Below are 19,593 nucleotides of genomic sequence, written 5' to 3'. Positions count from 1 at the left end.
ATAGTGATGAGAGTCTGGCCTGGCCCCACTGCTGTGTGTGAACTAAGGACTGTTGCCTGTGTGTGAGCGGCAGAGGAAATTGGGCTCCTTGGGAAGAGAGGAAGATGTCACTTCAACTGAGCAGGGCTGAGTATTTGGCCCTGGTGCTGGGAAGGAATGACATTGAGGAGGAAGCCTGGGAGGGAAACAGGAACTGGTTTCAGGTGTCCTCGCCTGGTGTGGCAGAACTAGGAAGCTGTGATGTTCCCCTTCCTGGTCTCACATCTTGGGGTTCACGCTTGACCTATGTTCCCCTCGTCTCATTCCCCAGCTTTCCAGCCCCACCATGACCCTGGAAGATATTGCAAAAGACTAAAAATGGACTTCCACTGAGAGCGTGACACTAGTGCTCTTGTAAAGGGCCTGCATGAGGCTCCTATTGGCTGCTGTCACAAATTTACCACACATTGCATGGTTTCAGTCAACACACATTTATTATCTTATCCTGCAGGCCAGCAGTCTGAAAATTAAGGTGTTGACTGGGCTGTATTCCTTGCAGAGGTGCTAGGGGAGATTCCGTTTTCTTGCCTTTCCAGCTTCTGGAAGCCACCTGCCTCCCTTGGCTTGTGGCCCCTTCCTTCATCTTTACAGCCAGCGGTATAGCATCTTCCAGTCTCCCTCTGCCTTTTTTATCCTGTCACCTCTGCATCTGTCATGTCATCTCTTTCTCTAATTCTGGCCTTCCTACCTCCCTCTTGTAAGGATTCTTGGGTTGATATTGGGCCCACCTGGATAATCCGCGTTCATCTTTCCACCTCAAAAGCCTTGCCTTTGGGGCACCTGCAAAGTATCTTTTGCCACGTAAGGTGAACATCTTTGGGGGGCTCATTTTCTGCCTACCACAGGGTCAGATAATAAATGTTTTAGGTGTTGCAGGCCATACCATCTCTCTGTCACAACTGGTTACTTCTGTAGTGGTGGCACAAGCGCAGGCATAGGCAACATGTCAATGAATGAGCATGCGCCCCAGTAAACCACAGGTCTACCAAGGCAGAGAGAGTTGGGTTGCTGACCCCTGTGCTAGTGTTCTTAATCACTGCTCTGCTTGCTGAACTGAGCCAGTAGAGTTATGCTGACTGCCACTCCCCCCACCTCCCAAGTGTGGACTTTGTCTCCCCGGTAGATCCATGGAGCCTGGGTTTACCTCCCTTTAAAATTGCTGGGCACTGCTGGTATCATATGCCAAGTGAATCCAGAAGGCTTTTACTGGGTGCAACATCCTTGTGTGTACAAAGAGCTTTGGGGCTGGGTACAGTGGCTCATGCCTGTAATCCCAGTACTTTGGGAGGTTGAGGCGGGTGGATCACCTGACATCAGGAGTTCAAGACCATCCTGGCCAACACAGTGAAGCCGTGTCTCTACTGAAAGTATAAAAATTAGCTGGGTGTGGTGGTGCGCACCTGTAGTCCCAGCTACTTGGGAGGCTGAGGCAAGAGAATCGTTTGAACCTGGGAGGTGGAGGCTGCAGTGAGCTGAGACCATGCCACTGCACTCCAGCCTGGGCAACAGGGTGAGACTCTGTCTCAAAAACAAACAAAAACACAAAGGGCTTTCGTATTCACTTGCTTTTGGCTCTGAGGCAAGCAGCATAGCTTAGGCACATTTGCTGTGTGGCATTTTGCTACCTCTTGAAGCCCAGGACGTCTGTCCTGATAGCAAATGGAGCTGCTGTAAGTGAAGGATGCTGTGCTTTGTGGATATAGGAACAACTGAGGGTTGTTGGAAAAGGCCTTTGGGGTTTTGTGAGGGTGAGCCTGTCAGGTTTTAGAATTCATGGCCCTCATCAGAAATGAATGTGAGCCTTTGTGGCTGGGCATTCACCTCAGTGGGCAGGAGCTGTGGATGGGGACCCCTTCCCAAGGGGGAAATGGGGAAACGAAGTCTGGATTCCTAGTTTGGGAGTTGCTGGCCTTTGTATTTCTGGCTCTCTCCAGTCTCTGTATCTCATTCTCCTTATTCATGGTTCACACATGCTGTTGCCTTTGCCTGGAAGGCTTCTCCACCCCCTGGGTTCAAATGGTTCTGCTGCCTCAGCCTCCCAAATAGCTGGGACTACAGGTGTGTGCCACCATGCCTGATTAGTTTTTTATTTTTTTGTAGAGATGGAGTCTCGTTATGTTGTCCAGGCTGGTTGTGAACTGCTGACCTCAAGGGATCTTCCTGTCTTGGCCTTCCAAAGTGCTGGGATTACAGATGTTGAGACTCTGCACCTGGCCGGCTTCTCCTTCCTTTCTTCAGCTAGTTAACTGGCTCTTCAGCCTTCAGATCTCTGCTCTTTGTCATATTCTCAGAGAAGCTCTCTCTGCTCTCCCTGAGCAGATTCAGCCCCTGAGCATAGGCGCTTATGGTGCCAGCTCTCCCTTCATCGCACTTGTCAGAGTTGGCCATTTTACTTTTATTTGTGATTATGTGGTTACTTTCTATCTCCTTCCCTTGACTTTTAAGTTCTAGCCATAACTCCGGAGGCTGGTGGCTGTACCCACTTTGGATTTACTCCTCAAATGCCCAGTGATTAGCATCGTGCCCTGCACATATTAGTCACTTAGTAAACATATGTTGGATAGATAAATGAATGACCCGTAGCAAATATATTCTCCTGTATAAAATGTAGGCAATACTATCTCCTCTAACCTCAAGAGAGGGTTGAGAATTACATATGAGCATTTTGAAGGGACCAGACCTTACCCAGGTATAAGGAACTACCCATGGTTCAGCATTCAGTCCGTGCAGGGCAAAGATATCCTGACATTCCCTTGTATTCACCCAAGCTCAAATTCAAGGAGGAGGTGGTGGGTTCTCACGTGGCAGGCTTGCAGTGGTGGGTGCAGGGCCCATCTTGCCTGGGTCTAATCTCCTGGTACCACCTCTCTCAACTGTGATGGGGCATAAGCACTTGGCCTCTGGGGCTCAAGGCTGGCTCATTGCCTCAGTACTCGGATCACCCAGGGGTTACCTGCCTGGCCTGGGCCCTGGCTGTGGGGGTCTCTGGCTTCATACTGTACTCTGTCCAGGACCTCTGGTCTCTTTTACCCTAGAGATCTCTGTTACCGGCAGGGACATAGATATGTCACCCTGTGAGGCTATAGAAGTTATTAAGATGGGGAATGCTGAAAGATTAGATTTATGATAGTCAATGGTGGATTATGAAGAATAATTTATCAAATGTCAGTGCTGGTGGCCTACAATTTACAGAAGGTTTGCTTAAACTGGGAGGTCTGATTGGACTGTTCCCTCCCCCACCACGAATGAATGACAGCTCTAATGGATGGCTTCCCAGGCTGGCCAGCCACACTGGGTGTTTATCTGCTTTTTATTAATCATTATTATCACAACATTTCCATAGAGTCCCTTCATCCACAGCTCTCAAGGTACCCAGCACCCAGGAGGCTCCCTCAGCCACCGTGAAGGAACCGTAGCCACTTCTGGGAGGTGTTTCAGCTCCCCTGGATCAGCTGGAGGGCCCAAAGTCCCCTCTCCCTGATGAGGACAGGGAAAATCTAACCTGAATTCCATTAATCCATTAGGAAATACTGAGTACCATCAGGTGTGAGGTGCTTTTGATGCAGTGCTGAGCAAAAGCAGACATCTATAGTCTAGAAGATAAGAGGGAGATTAAGCAAATGTAAAGAGGTAAATGTGTAGCTGTGGCGATTGCTCTCAAGGAAGGTGCATGAACCCTGAGAATGTATGCAGGGGAGACTTCTCTGAGGAGGTGATGGTTCAGCTGTGATTGGAAGAATGAGTGGGGGAAGGGAGCCTTTTGGCCAGAGGGGACAGTGTGTGCAAAGGCCCCGTGGTGCAATGCAGAGAGCATGCTGGTGGCTGAACGAGGTCATATGTTTCCAGCAGAGGGAGGAGTGTGGGGCAGGAGAGGTAGGCCGGGTCAGACCCTATGGGTCATGTTCAAGATTTTGGCTCTGGGAAGCTGGTGTAGTGACTTATGCAGAGAGAAGTGACATGATCAGCTTATGTTTGGGAAACTCACCCTAGCTGCATGTGGAGGCTGGACTGGAAGAGATAGGGCAGGCCAGTGAGGAGGTCATTGCAGTCTCTGGGGAAATAAGGGTGGTGGCTTACACTCACTGATGGAACCAGACTGAGAGGCCGAAACTGCTGACTCTGTGCCCAGCACTCTTCATTGTAGCACTCTGCCCTCATAACTGGAGGCATCACCTGAGGCACCCAGTACTACTGCAGTTATTGGGGGGCTACTATGGTCTCTATTCTAGACCCTTTATGTATGTGGTTTCATATGACCCTATGAGGTCAATATTAAAATAACCATTTTACAGATAAGGAAACTGAGGTACTGGATTTGAGCCTTGGCGTTTTGACCTAGAGCCTGCACTGGAATCACCAAGCCTTACAGCTTCTCAGGCTAGACTGTCCTGACGAGCTGTTGGGCGTGTCTCAGAGTGCGCACACAGCCATCCTGGAGTATGGGTGCTCCTGGCTTCTTTCTTCCCTACCTGTCAGCCGCTGGTCATCATCTTGAGGGAGGAAAGAAGCTTGGGCTGACCTGTGATGCCCTTGACAGAGCCAGGTGGGCGATGGCCTTGTGCCAGGAGGCCCTTCAGCAATTGGCAAGCATTGTGCCAGCCTCAGTGCAGGAACAGTTTTGTAATTTCTGGGGTTGGCCCTTGTCAGGAGGGCCTCAGGTTCTGCTGCTGGCCCTTCATTTTCTCTTCGGCTTGGCAACAGCAATAGCTAATGGCTCTGCAGAACCAATAGTTTGAGCTTTTGGAACCCCAGAAAGAACACAAACTCCATGAAGACAAGGTCGGTGTGTCCTTGAGCTGTTATTGCCATTATTATTTTTATTATAATAAATTGCTCTGAGTGGGAAGCTGGTGGTGAGGGTATTCCCACCTTGAGGCAGAGCAGCTGTTGAGTGGGGCGGAGGCCCAGACAAGGAGTGAGGAGGGAGAGAGACACTTGATGCCTGTTCTCCCCTCTGATCACCATGGTCACATCAGAGGTCTCCTCTTCTTACCTTGCCGGACATTTCTTTCAGGATCGGAGGAAGCAGCAATGTGCAGGAAGCACTGTCTTCAGCAGGCCCTGCTAAAATACAAGTGTGTTTTTCTGAGAGGCTGTTGCCTTTGGACGTCTCCTCATGGCCAGAGACTGTGTTAAGTACAGCCTATGTAATTAACATGGTTCTTGTCATATGATGGTCCTGCAGTAAATATGTGTTGACTGATTGGCTTAGGCTAAGGAATAGCAAATTGGTTTCATTTCCTATATGAACTCTGGTCTATTTGTAGTGGCTGCCTGGAGCACTGTGTTGAGATTCCAAGGCACCATCTGGGCTCATCAGGAATGGACTAGTGATGTCTGGCATGGGTGTGCTTGGGATGTGTTAGTTAGCTATTTCCACATAACAAATTACTCACGTCCCACTTCCAAAACTTAGTGACTTAAATCAATAAACATTTGTTATCTTACAGTTTCTGTGGGTCAGGAATTTGGGAGGCTCTGGCTGAGTCTCTCATGAGGTTGCAGTCCTATGGAGGCCTGGCAGCGGCCGGAGGACTGTTTCCAAGACGGCTCACTGTTGTCAGGAGGCCTCGCTTCCTTGCCACATGGATCCCTCTGCAGGCTGCACGAGTGTCACCATGCCACTTCTCCCAGAGCAAGCAATCCAAGGACGAGTGAGAGGCTCGTCACAGCCTTTGTGACTTAGTCTTGGAAGTCTCATGCTATCGCTTCTTCCATGTGTTCTTTGTTGGGAGTGGATCATTAATTCCAGCTAACACTCAAAGGAGGGGAATAGGTGCCCCCTTTCAAAGGGAGGAGTATTATTTAAAAATTTTGGACATGTTTTATTTAGTTAATTAATTTTTAACATCCAGTTGGTACGAAAAAGATTCTGTTAACACCCATCAGGGCATGTCACTTCCATGCTTAGGACACTTCAGTGGTTTCTCACCCTGTTCCCCCCTAATAATTAATTAATTGTAGAGACAGAAACTTGCTATGTCACCCAGGCTGGTCTTGAACTCTTAGCCTCAAGCAGTCCTCTTGCTTCAGCCTTCCAAAGTGCTGGGATTACAGGCATCAGCCCCCATACCCGGCCATTGTGAATGTATTTTAAAACTATCATGAGGAAATGAGTGTGCTTGTGCCACTTACTTGCTGTTACTGTCAGGTCACCTTGGAAGATACAGGAATAATCCTGAAGAGGTGGGTTACAAATCAGACATGTTTAAAGGGGAGGGGCAGAAATTGCAGCAAAAGCAGGTATTGGCTGATAGGGCAATGACAAGATATAGGGGCATCTGGGGCAGGTCCCTGGGAAGTGGTGCAGGGGGAACTGGATGGGTTCCAAACAGAGGTGGTGGTGGGTTTTCTGCCCAAGGCAGACATCAGAGTTTTGCAGAGTCCTAGATAGCTGGATTTATTGTGTCTGCCTTAGGCTGGGGGTGGGAAAGGGTGGGTGAAACTCTCTCCAACCACTTCCATTAGTGAGGACGGAGACTTGTTTCTCTGCTTACTGGGCTCCAGTGGATGGCAGCTGGCACCCAGCCAGGTGTAGGGGAGGGGGGCAGCTCGAGACTGCAGGAGCCAGATGTTGTTTGCTGCTGATGCCATGGTAACCTGCCCTGAGTTGGTTCTGCCCCAGGTGCCCTAAGTGGGAACTGCTTGGTCTTGGCATCTAGGCCTGGGCTTGCCTGCTTTGAGGCAGGCTTCCGTCTGCATCTGGAGCCAGGCATTTCGGTGTTTGTGAGACGCATTATTCATACGGTGATGTAGTTTCTAAAACCAAAATTGGCCTGACGTGACCGAGTATGGGAACAACAGGCTGGAATATTTGAAAGTGGGCCATCTTGGAAGAATTCAGCCATCCCTCATCCTGTGATTGGGGAGCCCCTTCCCTGAGGGTCCTGAGGCTGGCCGCGCTGCGGCATCTGGAGGGGCTGTTTAAGGTACTCCAAGCAAAACTCCTCAGGAGGCGTCGTGTGGTTTCTCCAGAAGATCCTGACTTCCTGTCACCTTATTTTGGTCTTGGCCAGTGCTTGGCTGCTCAATGTGGCAGTTTGGAAACATTGTTCAGTACCCTGGCTTCATGGGACTCTGCAGGGTGGAGTTTCTGGATAGTCTCTTACTCTGCCCTTTGACTCGGGTATGATGTCACTTGGTCTCCTGATTCCCAGGCTCATGAAGCCAGACTGTTGAGGACTTAACTGCCCCAGATTTGTCAAGCCCCCAGGGGATGACACATTTTTTCTTACCCCTCCCACCCCCGGTGCTTTTTTGCTCATTAAATGACAAACACGTCCCCCCTTCACACATGTGTGCACACACACACAGAGAAAGAAACCAAACGATAAAAAGCCAGAGAAACTCTTTTTCTGATTATTTTTCCTTTTCCAGACAGGGACATCGATATATTTGAATCACGGGCCGACAGTAATTAAAAAGCACGTAACTAGTCATATTAAAATGCAGTTGTTTTACTTAACTGATTTTGCCGCTAGACCCAGAGCGGGGAAAAAAAAGAAATGGGGAAAGAAAGCCTTAGAAAAGGAGGCAAGTTTCTGTGAGTGACTGGAGGCAGCTGAGGGCCCTGCTTGAATCTAATTGCTGCAAATGCTGCAGTTTGTTTCTGGTAATGGTTTTCTGCTGAAAGGGCCGGGGGACGAGGCCTGATTGGAGGGGGGTGGCGTTTGTTTCAGCTGCATGGGGGGTATAATTCTGCTTTCGGGACAGGGTCTATTTTTCTTTACTGTCTATCAGCATAAAGTACTTCCACTGAACACTTTGAATCAAGGTTCCATTTAGAGATACTTTATTCATATTTAATTACAGGCTGCAGCACCAATCTTTAATTACCTTTTTTATAAGCCAGCTAGGAACATCCACTAGCAATCAATTATCATGTGTGTGTATGTGTGTGTGCTTGCTTAAGCACAGGAGGGTGTGGGCGTGTGACTTGTTTCCTGATAGAGAAGGAAAAGATGGCTGCAGGGACACTGGGGAGGTGGTGGGGTGGGGTGTCTGTGTGACAGGTTTCCGGTGCCCAGTGAGGGGTGCATCCTCATTCCCCATGCCTGTCTTTGCTTCTGCTGGTGGAACTGGGGATGTGGGCAAGTCCTCACAGCTGGGTCTTGTTCAGGGTGCTGAGTTGGCCACTGGGCTTGGGTGGTATCTTGGGGCCCCCTTGATTCCCCTGGTGGGGATGGGGAATTGTGGGAGGCCTCCTTCATGTCCTCTGGGGATGTGGTGGACCAGGCTTCCTCTTGCCCTGGAGATTAGGATCTGCTCGCCTCAGCTCTTTCTTTCCCTCACCTCCCTGTGGGGTGCTCTTGGCAGCTGTTCCTGCTACACAGCCCTAGTGATGCCATGTCACTCTTCAGTTGCAATGGCTCTGCAGTGCCCCTGCAATGACACTGGCTTGAAGACTGGTTGTCCTTCTCAGACAATGAGGACATGTTCCTGGGAGTCAGGCGGAGGCTTGGGGTAAGGATTGAGGTCAGATGACCCCCAAATCCCTTTTCAGTGGGAAGATTGGGCCATTTTAGCTGCCTGAGAGATGAGGGTGTGAGTTCGTAGCTCTGCTCCAGAAAACCCTCTGCTTGGTGCTCCTTCAGAAACTCCAGAGGGCTTGCAAAGGGACTTGGTGTTGATCTCATTATGTAACATCTGGGGATATTGCTGAGGCTCTACCTTCCCTTCCATTCCTGGGTTCCTGTCCCAGCAAGGGGGTGGGGAGGGGATGGAACTCACATTTACTGGGTCTTGTGGGGGTGCTGGGCACCATGTCTGTGTTTTTCTCACTTATCCCTGCTGGGGCCTGAGAACACTATATCCATCAGAGCCCCTTCAGTTGTGTGTGGCAGATAACTGAAACTGACCTAAGCAGGGAAAGGAATCATAGGGTGGGTACTTGGGCATGGCTGGATCAAGAGGCTCAAACACTGTGGCCTGGGTTCACTCCCTCTGTCTCTTGGTACTCTGCTTTCTTCTTTGTTGCTACTATGTGACCATCAGCAGTTCTACCCCAGGCTTATATTTTTATGTTCAAGTTCAACTGAGAAAAACATCTATATCAAACAAAAGTAAAATGATTGAGTCTGATTGGACCAGTTGAGTTACCTGTACATCTCTGAACTAATGCATGTGGCCAGAGATACTCAGGGTCCTGATTGGCCAGGCCAGGGCCTCACACCTGCCTTGGAGGAACAGGTGTGCTTTTTCTATTTTGGAAATCTCCATGTTTGAGGTCTTTGGATTCATAGGAATGTGGGAACAGGAAGGTCTAGCCATTTCAAAGGGAAGAAAAAGTTGATTCAATTCTTCTCCAGTAGAATAGTGGATTCAGTCATTCAACAAATTTGTTTGGCACCAACTAGTTCCAGCCCTGTTCTAGGGATTTGCAGGGAATTCAGCAGTGAACAGAACAGACAAAAATCTTTGCCCACTTGGTGCTGATGTCCTAATGGGGTTTATAGGGATGATGATCCCATTGCTTCCCCATCCCAAACCCAGGCCCAAGACAAAGGGTTCTTATGCTGAGAAACTCAGGGTGATTGGGTGGATGACAAGGGAAGAATTTTGCCATTGGGAGTCTAGAACTCACGAAGGAGGAGAAAAGACAAGTGTGTTTTTGGGGGAGGGGGAACCAGACACTGGGAGAGATACAAATAACAAACCAACCAGGATGAAGGGGGCCAGGGAAGTGAATCCCATACCCATCTCTCCTGACAGAGAAGCATAGGCCTTTCCTCATGTGGCCTGGGCCTTTCGTCTGGGCAGGATGTTGATAAATGGGGGTGGAGTTTAGTGAAAGCTACAACAATGATGACAGGGCTGGAGGGAGTGATTTATGAGACGAGATTAGGAAAGTGATGGTGTAGCCTAGCAGATGGGGTGGGATGGTGGCTGTGGGTCATGTGACATCTGAAGTCCAAGGAGAGGAGTGGAGGGGCAGGGCAGAGTGGCTGCTGCAGTAGCGGGGACAGAGGGAGGATGGGCTGTGCAGACTGAATAGACTTCAAAGCATGAGGGCCTAGGAGGGTGGGCCAGGAGAGCAAGCATCTATACATGCTTGTGCATGTGTGTGCACACGTCTGGACTTTCCAGGATTGTGAGGCTGTACAGAGGCTTAAAGAAATGGAGAGGATTAGGATTTCAGCCTTGGCCAATCTTGGAAAAGACCTTTAGGGGCCTCTTTCCTGGTTGGCAGAATATTTGGGTCTGGACCATGTAGGTGTGACCACTCAAGTCAGGGAATTTTATTTCCTTCAGGAATATTGGTATGGCATTTCTAAGAGGGAAGGAGGGAAGGAAGAAAGAAGAAGGAAGAGTGAGGAGTATATTTTCCACTTCATAGAAAAAGAAAATGAGGCACAGAAAAAGCAAGGGGCTTTGTCCAGGCCTACCTTCGAGTGGCATTGCAGGTGATGACCTAGAGCAAAGTTCTGGCTTGCAGCCCTGGGGTCTGTGCTGGAGTGGCCAAGCTGGGAGTGGACTTGGTGACCCATGTTGAGGCTGCTGCTCAGGCCGGAACAAAAGGTGGTTGTTGGTCTGGGGCCTCTGCCCAGGATTCTTTGAGCTCTCCTGGTTGGTAGAATGGAAACATCCTCTGTCTGATCCCGGAGATGCTGGGGCTGCCTTGGGCCCACGTTTTGTTAATGCTGGATTGTCCATATGTAAGAGCCCAGGAGGCACAGTGGTGGATAGTTCAATGGGCAGATAAAGCTCAGTTCTGAAGAGCACTTCTTTTGCCTTTGATGGAGGGGCCCGTGCACAGGTATGAGGACCCGCCTTCCATGCACGACTTCTGTCCCTCTCCCTCTTTATGCCTACCATGAATGTCCAGCAGCGGAGGACCAGGCAAGACCCTGGGCTGGTACACAACTGATAAAGCAAAAAAATCTGTCCTGGGGGCTGGGTGCAGTGGCTCATGCCTGTAATCCTAGCACTTTGGGAGGCTGAGGTGGGCGGGTCACTCAAGGTCAGGAATTTGAGACCCCATCTCTATTAAAAAATACAAAGATTAGCTGGGTGTGGTGTCACACGCCTGTAATCCCAGCTACTCAGGAGACTGAGGCAGGAGAATTGCTTGAACCTGAGGGGCAGAGGCTGCAGTGAGCCAAGATCATGCCACTGCACTCCAGCCTGGTCGACAGCGTGGGACTCTGTCTCAACACACACACTCACACACAGTACACGCAACACACACACACACACACACACATTCTCTCTCTCTCTCTCTCTCTCTGTCTCTGTCTTTCTCTCCCAAATCTGTCCTGGGGGCACTAGGCAGCCCTGACTCTGGCCCATCTTCCTGGCTCCCTCGCACTGAACTGGGTTACCTTTTTAATTGCTCTGTTTTCTCCACTCCCGACAGATCCATGATTTGTTCCAGAGCTTCGATGACACCCCTCTGGGGACTGCCTCCCTCGCCCAGGTCCACAAGGCAGTGCTGCATGATGGGCGGACGGTGGCCGTGAAGGTCCAGCACCCAAAGGTGCGGGCTCAGAGCTCGAAGGACATTCTCCTGATGGAGGTGAGAGCCCTCCCTTTCTCCTTCCTGTGTCCTCGGTCTACATTTCCCTGGGATCCAGACCACCTAGGTGGAACTGGTTCAAGCTGGTGAGTGGAGTGTGGCCCTTCAAGCAGCAGAGGGAGAGGAGAGCTGAGATTACGACAGAGGAGGTGTTATGACAGCTCCGTGACCATGAAACCCTGTGGCAGCGTGGGTTAGTTCTTGATTTATCCCTGGGTGCTGCCTGTGATGGTCTCAAAACACACTAAGTGGCTGCTAGGGGACCTCAAGGAAGGGATGTTGTAGAAATGAGCTGAACCAAAGGTGTGTTTTTTGTCTACCAAAGGGATAGACAAAATTACATCTTAATTTGTTAAATTGTAACAAAAGGGAGAATATGCTCAACAGGGATATAAAAATGACATACAGATCACATAGTAATATCTATGCAGGTTGCAGGTTTGCTTCTCTGGTCCTTATTTGGAATGAACAAATTCACCTGTCTGAATGGTCCTAGGAAAACCCTTAGTGGACTTTTCTAGCTCTATGCTCAGAGTAAGGGCAGAAGAGGCTGAGTGGCCACTGCTTGAGTCAGTAGCCATCACCCCCTATGGGGAGTTTAGCAATCTGTTTAATTTGTCAGTATGTCCCTTTTCTTCCTTTTCTTGTTTCCCTTCCTTTTCTCCCCCTCCTCACTCTGGACTGTTAGTTTATTCTTTCAACTCTAACCAAACTTCATGCATATATTGAGGGTCTTCTGCACCCTGTGCTAGGTGGGTGCTGGGGACACGAGAGTGAGTGAGCCCCATCTTCATCTTGGGGCAATCCTCATTTGGTGGAGACAGGTGTGTAAACAGTCACAGCATGTTTGCACAGTGCCATGTAGCACTGTGCCTGGATGGATGGGGCACCAAGGGGGCTGCAGCAAGATGGTGACTCTTGAGATAGCCAGTCAGCGGAAGGACAGCCCCGTGAGTGTGAGGGCCTGACTGCTTGGAGGACAGAGTGTACTTGGATAACTTCAACCTGTTCAGATGGTATGAGCTCGAAGTAGAGATGAGGCTGGGAAGGTAGGTAGGACAGAACATGGGGGGTTTGTATTCCAGGCTAAGGCATAGAATGGTATGTATGGTCAACACTCACTACATATTTGTGGATCTGAGCAGATCTCATTTTTTTCCTGTAGTCAGTGGGGAACCATTTAAGAATTTTAATCAGGGGACTGTCGTGATCAGATTTGCATTAGAAATAAAAATCTGTTGGGAGTCTGGAGGATGGATCTGAAGACAGAAAGACTGTAGCCAGGAGACGAATTGAGGAGCTGCTGCATGGGTCTGAGAGATAAATAATGATATGAAGTGAGGAGTGTAATGGGGGTAAGGGAGATGGATGGGTTCAAGGGGCAGAATCATCAGGATTTGTGACCAGCTTTACACATGGGGTGGGGGCAAGGATTGGTATGAATGAGAAGGAGACAAATATCTTAGGTTTCTGGCTTAAGTGATTACGTTTAGGTATATTTAACTATATACAGTAGTTCCCCCTTATCTGTGAAGATACATTCCAAGACCCCCAGTGGATGCCTGAATCCTCAGATAGTGCCCAACCCTATATATGCTGTTTTTTCTTATACACACTGATATGGTTTGGCTATGTACCCACCCAAAGCTCATCTTGAATTGTAGCCCCCATAAGCCCCATGTGTTGTGGGGGGGACCCGGTGGGAGGTCATTGATTCATGGAGGCATGTGTTTCCCATGCTTTCTCGTGATAGTGACTAAGTCTCACAAGATCTGATGGTTTTATAAAAGGGCAGTCCCCCTGCAAAGGCTCTCTTGCCTGCCACCATGTAAGATGTGCCTTTGCTTCTCCTTGGCCTTCTGCCATGATTGTGAGGCCTCCCCAGCCATGTGGAACTGTGTGTCCATTAAACCTCTTTCTTTTATAAATTGTCCAGTCTCAGGTATGTCTTTTTAGCAGTGTGAGAACAGACTAATACACATACATACCTATGATAAAGTTTAATTTATAAATTATGGATAGTAAGAGACTAATAATAAAATATAATTATATAATTTATAATAAGAGTAAGGTGAATGTGGTCTCTTTCTCAAAATATCTTGTTGTATTGTACTCACCTATTGTCAGGACACAGTTGACCTTGGATAACTGAAGCCTTGGAAAGCTAAACTATAGAGAAGGGGGACAACTATTTATCAGTCAGGGTACAGTTGGGGAAAATAACTTGCTCTATGTATTTCAAACAGGGAATTTAACACAGAAAATGGAGTTTACAAATTATGTAATTGCCAAAAAGCCAAATGGGATGGAGAGACAATTGCCAACAGCAGGAAGCCAACGCCACCCTCAAGGCAGAGGGACAAAGAGAAGGTGTAGTTCTCTAGAGCCCAGGGGCAGGGACCACTGGGTAGTAGCTGAGACTGTGGTGAGCTTGTTCCCTGGGAGCCAGATCACAGACATAGGGCCCGTCACTTGGGAGTGGGAGCTGCAGATGCTGTTTGAGTCAGAAGAGTTTCCATCTCCTCTTGCTCCCCGGTATGCCAGTATCCCTCAGTGTTGCCTCCAGGCAAAACCTAGCTGGCAGCAAGTTGGCAAGGGAGCCTGGGAAATGGAAGTTCTTACGAGAGTAAGGGGATTAGGATGCATCTCAGAACAAAGTGAAATGGTCAATGCAGCAACCACGTAGGGTAAAATAGTGCTCTTGGCAGTTTTGGATAGGGATATCCCTGTTGGTCTGGAGTCCAGGCTGGAATACAAATTCAGCATTTATGAGTAAAGATACTCTTGATAGATGAATCTGGTGGAGTAGTTAAGATCACTCAGAGGAGGAATATAGAGTTAAAAAGAAAAAAAAAACAGAAGAAGAAGAAAGAAGGCAAGGAAAAAAAACTGCAAAACATTGGGGGGTGAGCCCAAGAGGGTAAGTTCATGAATGGGACTAAGAAAGCATGGTCAGAGAGACTGGAGGAAAACCAGGATTGAGCAATGCTGCTATATTCAGTGGAGAAAAGTTAAAGATGAAAGCACTATATTAGTTATCTAGTGTGCATAATGAGTCACCTCAAAACACAGTGAGCTTAAAACAACAGTCATGTGTTTTGCTCATGAATTCGCAATTTGGCCGGGGCTTGGTAGAGAAACTCATCTGTTTTATGCAGCACTAGCTGGAGTAGCTTGACTGGGGGCTGGAGTGGCTTATTTCCTGGCTGGCAAGTTGGTGCTAGCTGTTGTCTGGGAGCTTAACTGGGGCTGTGGGCCAGGGCCTTAGTTCCTCTCCATATCAGCCTCTACATGGCTGCTTGGTTTTCCTCACAGCATGGCGGCTGGGTTCTAAGAGCAAGTGGCCCAAGAGAATAAGGCTGAAAGTACGTCACAGTTTTATGACTCAGCCTTGGAAACTACATAGGATTACTTCTTTCTTACTCTTTTGGATGAAGCAGTCACAAAGACCCCCTTAGTTAAGTTCAGGGTTGGGGAAATAGACTGTACCTCTTAATGGGAGAGTGGCAAGGTTCTAGAAGTGAATTAGAATGGGAGGTACTGTTGCAGCCATTTTGGAAAACATAGTCTGCCAGAATTCCTCAACGTTGTCAAATGGGAGATCAAATCAGTAAAGCACTGGAAAGGGTATTTTGAATTTGGCGATTTAGGGTGGTTAGGAAGAGCAGCTACAGTGGCCTGATGAGGGTGAAAAAGAATTGAGACTCAAGGAAGTGGAGAGTCTTCGTGGAGAATGTACTCTTTTCAAATATTTAGCTGTGGAAGGTTCGGGAGAGTTAGGGTAGTGGTCAGAGCAGAGCATAGGATTAAATACTGAGGAGACTTGAGTGGAATCGTAGCTGATGGGGAAGGGGGCAGATTGGGGATTCAGCAGAGAAGTAATTGCTAGATCAAGTCCTAAGGGAGATTCAAGCGACTGGGAATGAAGAACACAGGTGGAAACCTTAGCCTTTGTTTCGAGCCCAGTGGAAGGTGGGAAGGCTGGGTACAGATGAGTGTGTGGGGCAGAGGAGAGGGGGAGGGAAAGTGGGCAGCAGAGTGTGTAGCAGCCTGATAGCCTCTATTTTTTCTCTGAAGTGGGAGGCAAGACCATCTGTTGAGAATGAGGGGGTAGAAGGTAGCATTGGAGACTCGAGGTGGGTGAAGGTTTGGAACAGCTACTGTGTGCAGTGGAAAGGGAGCTGACCAGGGCAGGAGAGCAGGATTGCCGGGTGGCCCTGAGCATCCACCTACAAATCTGATTTTTCTAGCACACCTGTCAGCAGCTGTGGAGCAGCCATAGCTGGGAGAGACCTGGGAGACTTGGGGGATCCCAGGGTTTCCTGAATCCCAGAAGCCACTCCTGAGCCAGGCAGGAAGCTGCCTCTGCGTAGTAAAGCCATCAGGGCCCACTTGGACAGGGAGGACAGCTGTCGCTTTTTCTCTGCGTTTTCTTGCTGGCTCCCTAAGTAATGGTTGCTGTAAGGTCAGAGCAATAGTAGCAGTAATAAAGATTTGGCATCTTCCTCCCTGAGATAAGCATCACATGCTTTTCTTGGGAAGCACAGCTTGGCAGACTGTGTGCAGAGCACAGAGTGTCTCCTTAGTAGTGGCTGAGGCAGTTCTGGGGCTGGGACCACAAGGCAAACCTGAGACCCACACTCATACCCTTCAGGAGAACAGCCGGAACGGAGGCCTGAGGCCACCACCCCGTGGACGGTCAGGATTAGCAGCAGCACTGGGTAACACTGCCATCTCACTGGGCTTCGTCTGTGGTGGGAAAAGCCCTGCCTGGGTCTTTCTCTGGTATAACAAAACCAGGAAGAGCCCAACTGGAAAGCTCGTACTTGAAGTGAATATTTTGTTTTTCTGTGTTGAGACCTAAATGGTATCTTATATTTAGGAATGACAATCCCAGGAAGGTATTAAGCATTCTTGGCCTGAAGAATGATTTCTAGGGGACATTTAGGGCTACCAGAAACTTAGGGACAGAGAGGAGGCAAAGCTACTTTTCTGCATAGCCTCTACGTCTCCTTTCATGCTAGCTCCAGGTGTGGTGTGCCCTTATGCTTCTCTCCCACTGTTGTGCACTCTCCTCTGCCCCATAATTGATCACAGCCTAGTCTTAAGAGGAAAGCAATCTGATGAAAGCAATTCACGGTAAAGAGAGTGACTGATAGGCTTAACCTCTTTATATTTGCATCTTAAGAGGTGACCTTCTACATCCAAACTCATAACTACTGTGCATTTACAGGGTGATAGAGGTCTACAGGGGTGAGACTTTTGAGAGCAAGGGGGTGGTGACTACTGGTTGTGTCAGTTGGGATGCTTTCAGTTGGCTCTAAGAATCAGAAAATCCAACTGAAAGTGGTATAGCTAATACTAACCCATATTATCTCACATGTGAAGATGTCTGGAGCTTGGGTCAGCTGTTCCAAGGCTGACAGCCCAGCACCTCATTGTTTGTAATGACTCAGACTCTTTCCGTGTTTCACTCTGCTATCTCAGCTTCCTGGCTTGCACTCCTGGGCGAGCACTGTGCATAGTCCCAACACAGCTGCAACAGTTCCTGGTGTTACAAGTAGGGGACATTCCTCATATTCTTTATCAGAAAAAAAAAAAAAAAAATCCCTAGCAGAGTTCCCTTCATTTGTTATTGTCCAGAAGTAATGCCCACTCCCAAATCAGTCTTGGCAAGAAAACTGAGACCACCTTGATTGGCTTAAACCAATCATGACTCACCTTCTCAGACCTGCTACCCTTGAAGGACATGAAGGACATACAAACTTGGGGTTGTGTTAGCCAGGATGATGGGGGAGATGGCTGTTGGTTTGGCATCCAATAGCATGTACCACCCTAGAGTTTTGTGTCTCCTGTGAACCTGGTAGTTTTGTGTCTCCTGTGAACCTTCTCCCTTGGAGAGGGGAGAGAGCCTCTAGGATAGACTGTTGAAGGATGGCAGGGGAGGAGGCTGATTCTCAGTAAATGGTGTTCGGTGAATCTGATGGTGTCAATGACTTTGCACAAAAGAAAAAGGCAGAGCCAAGGATGTTTTTTTAGCTTTGTCATTATCACCTGATATTGTCCCTTTAATAGTTGGGGCAACTCTACTTCTAGATGCATGGCCAGTGACTCTTATTGATTTGAGTGGCTGTCCAGAGCCAGACTAATTGGGCCCAGAGATTGGAACAATGATTCAGCAGGAGGGGGTGAACTGATGAAGCATAGTCCATCCGTCTGCTGGCGGGCTGGCTTTGTAGCAGTTCTTTTCTACCCACAATGTTGGGGAGCTTAGCGGGCCATATCTCACTGCCATTCTCACTGCTTGAGGGCAGGGTAGGACTCAGATGATCCCTGAGCTGCGGGACTACCATAATCCCCAGGTCCTAATCATCCTGTATAGACAGTTATTTCTCCAGCTTCTGAATTGATGAGGAACACTTCCTTGCCCTCTCACCCCTAAGGAATCTAACTCATTGCCAAGTACTAGGCCCTTCATGCACCACTGGGCCCCAAGGTGTTCAGCTGTGTTGGGGTGGGACTCTTTGGCCTGAGCACTAAATCTGATCTATTGCTTGATGTCATCTGGCCCATCCCAAGGGTCTCAAAAGGTAAAAACCCATGGCAGTCATGTTTTTGACTTTTTCTGAGCAGCATTTTCAGTGCATTCTGTCTACCATCTTGTTTCTTCCCTCCCTCCCTCCCTCCCTCCCTTCCTTCCTTGCTTCCTTCCTTCCTTCCTCCCTCTGTCCCTCCCTCTCTCTCTTTCTTTTTTTTTTTTTTTTTTTGACAGAGTCTCACTCTGTTGCCCAAGCTGGAGTGCAGTGGTGCGATCTCGGCTCACTGCAACCTCCACTGCCTGGGTTCAAATGATTCTCCTACCTCAGCCTCCCAAGTAGCTGGGATTACAGGTACCTGCCGACACACCTGGCTAATTTTTGTATTTTTAGTAGAGACAGGGTTTTGCCATGTTGGCCGGGCTGGTCTTAAACCCTGACCTCAGGTGATCTGTCTGCCTCGGCCTCCCAAAGTGCTGGGATTACAGGCATGAGCCACCGCGCCCAGCCTCATCTTGTTTCTTTATTAAATGTGTTGGTTGAACAGTGGGTGGCTAGGCAATGTTTATGTCGGCACAGAATCCAACAGCAATTTTATTTTTTAAAATATATATTAAAAAATATCCAGAGACGTGGGCCACCCAAGGAAACTTCTCTTTCCCCTATAAATCTGTTTTCTAAAAAGTGTGTGCTTTAATAACTTACCAGAACAAAGATAAACCCTGTGAATGGCAAGCTATTTACATCACTCTGAATTGATTTTTGATCCTTGTTGAACATTCATTTTTACCAGTTTGGATCGGTACAGGCATTCTATTTCGTGTGCTGTTTTCCCATAGAACATTATTTCTTTTATAATGTACAATAACTGATAACAGTAACTTGCACTTCCAGTTGCATTTTACAGTTTACAAAGCTCCTTCTCTGCCTTATCTTGAGCTTCCTATTGTATTGTCCTGTGTCGTTGTGTTGTGTTGCACGAGGCAGGGCCGCATAAAGAACGAACAAGAAAAGCCCAGGTCAAATTTTGTTTTGACAATTCCTGTTTTCTACTATGTAAAATTGGCAAGAAAAGGATTAAATCAAAGTGTGTGTGTAAAGTGTTCATAGCACAGTGCCTGGCATGTAGTAGGAACTAAATAATGATAATTCCCCTTCTCTTTTGCTATTGTAAATAACAGTCAGTCGTTTTATTTCTTTTTCTTTTTCTTTTTTTTTTGAGATGAAGTCTCACTCTATTTATTGCCCAGGCTGGAGTACAGTGGCATGACCTAGGCTCACTGCAACCTCCGCCTCCTGGGTTCAAGCGATTCTCCTGCTTCAGCCTCCGGAGTAGCTAGGATTACAGGCACATGCCACTACACCTGGCTAATTTTTATATTTTTAGTAGAGATGGGGTTTCCCCATGTTGGCCAGGCTGGTCTTGAACTCCTGATTTCAAGTGATCTGTCCGTCTTGGCCTCCCAAAGTGGTGGGATTACAGGCGTGAGCTACCACGCTTGG

The 19,593-nt window shown here is 48.3% G+C and overlaps 1 protein-coding gene across 10 annotated transcripts in view; it reads left to right on the top strand.

The window, feature by feature from the left end:
- The window catches only part of ADCK1 (aarF domain containing kinase 1), a 130,680-nt gene that overhangs the window by 71,216 nt on the left and 39,871 nt on the right, over positions 1-19,593 (top strand). For 9 of the 10 annotated variants that reach the window (XM_055288620.2, XM_055288623.2, XM_055288624.2 and 6 more), the window contains one exon: positions 11,396-11,554. The exons of the other annotated variant lie outside the window; for it this stretch is intronic. In XM_055288620.2, coding sequence (XP_055144595.1) covers positions 11,396-11,554 — 159 coding nt within the window. The remainder of the gene's footprint in view (positions 1-11,395; positions 11,555-19,593) is intronic. 10 annotated transcript variants of the gene reach the window in all.

Source organism: Symphalangus syndactylus, chromosome 8 (genome assembly GCF_028878055.3).
Source record: "Symphalangus syndactylus isolate Jambi chromosome 8, NHGRI_mSymSyn1-v2.1_pri, whole genome shotgun sequence".
NCBI lineage: Eukaryota > Metazoa > Chordata > Mammalia > Primates > Hylobatidae > Symphalangus > Symphalangus syndactylus.
This window is presented reverse-complemented; position numbering and strand designations above follow the sequence as displayed.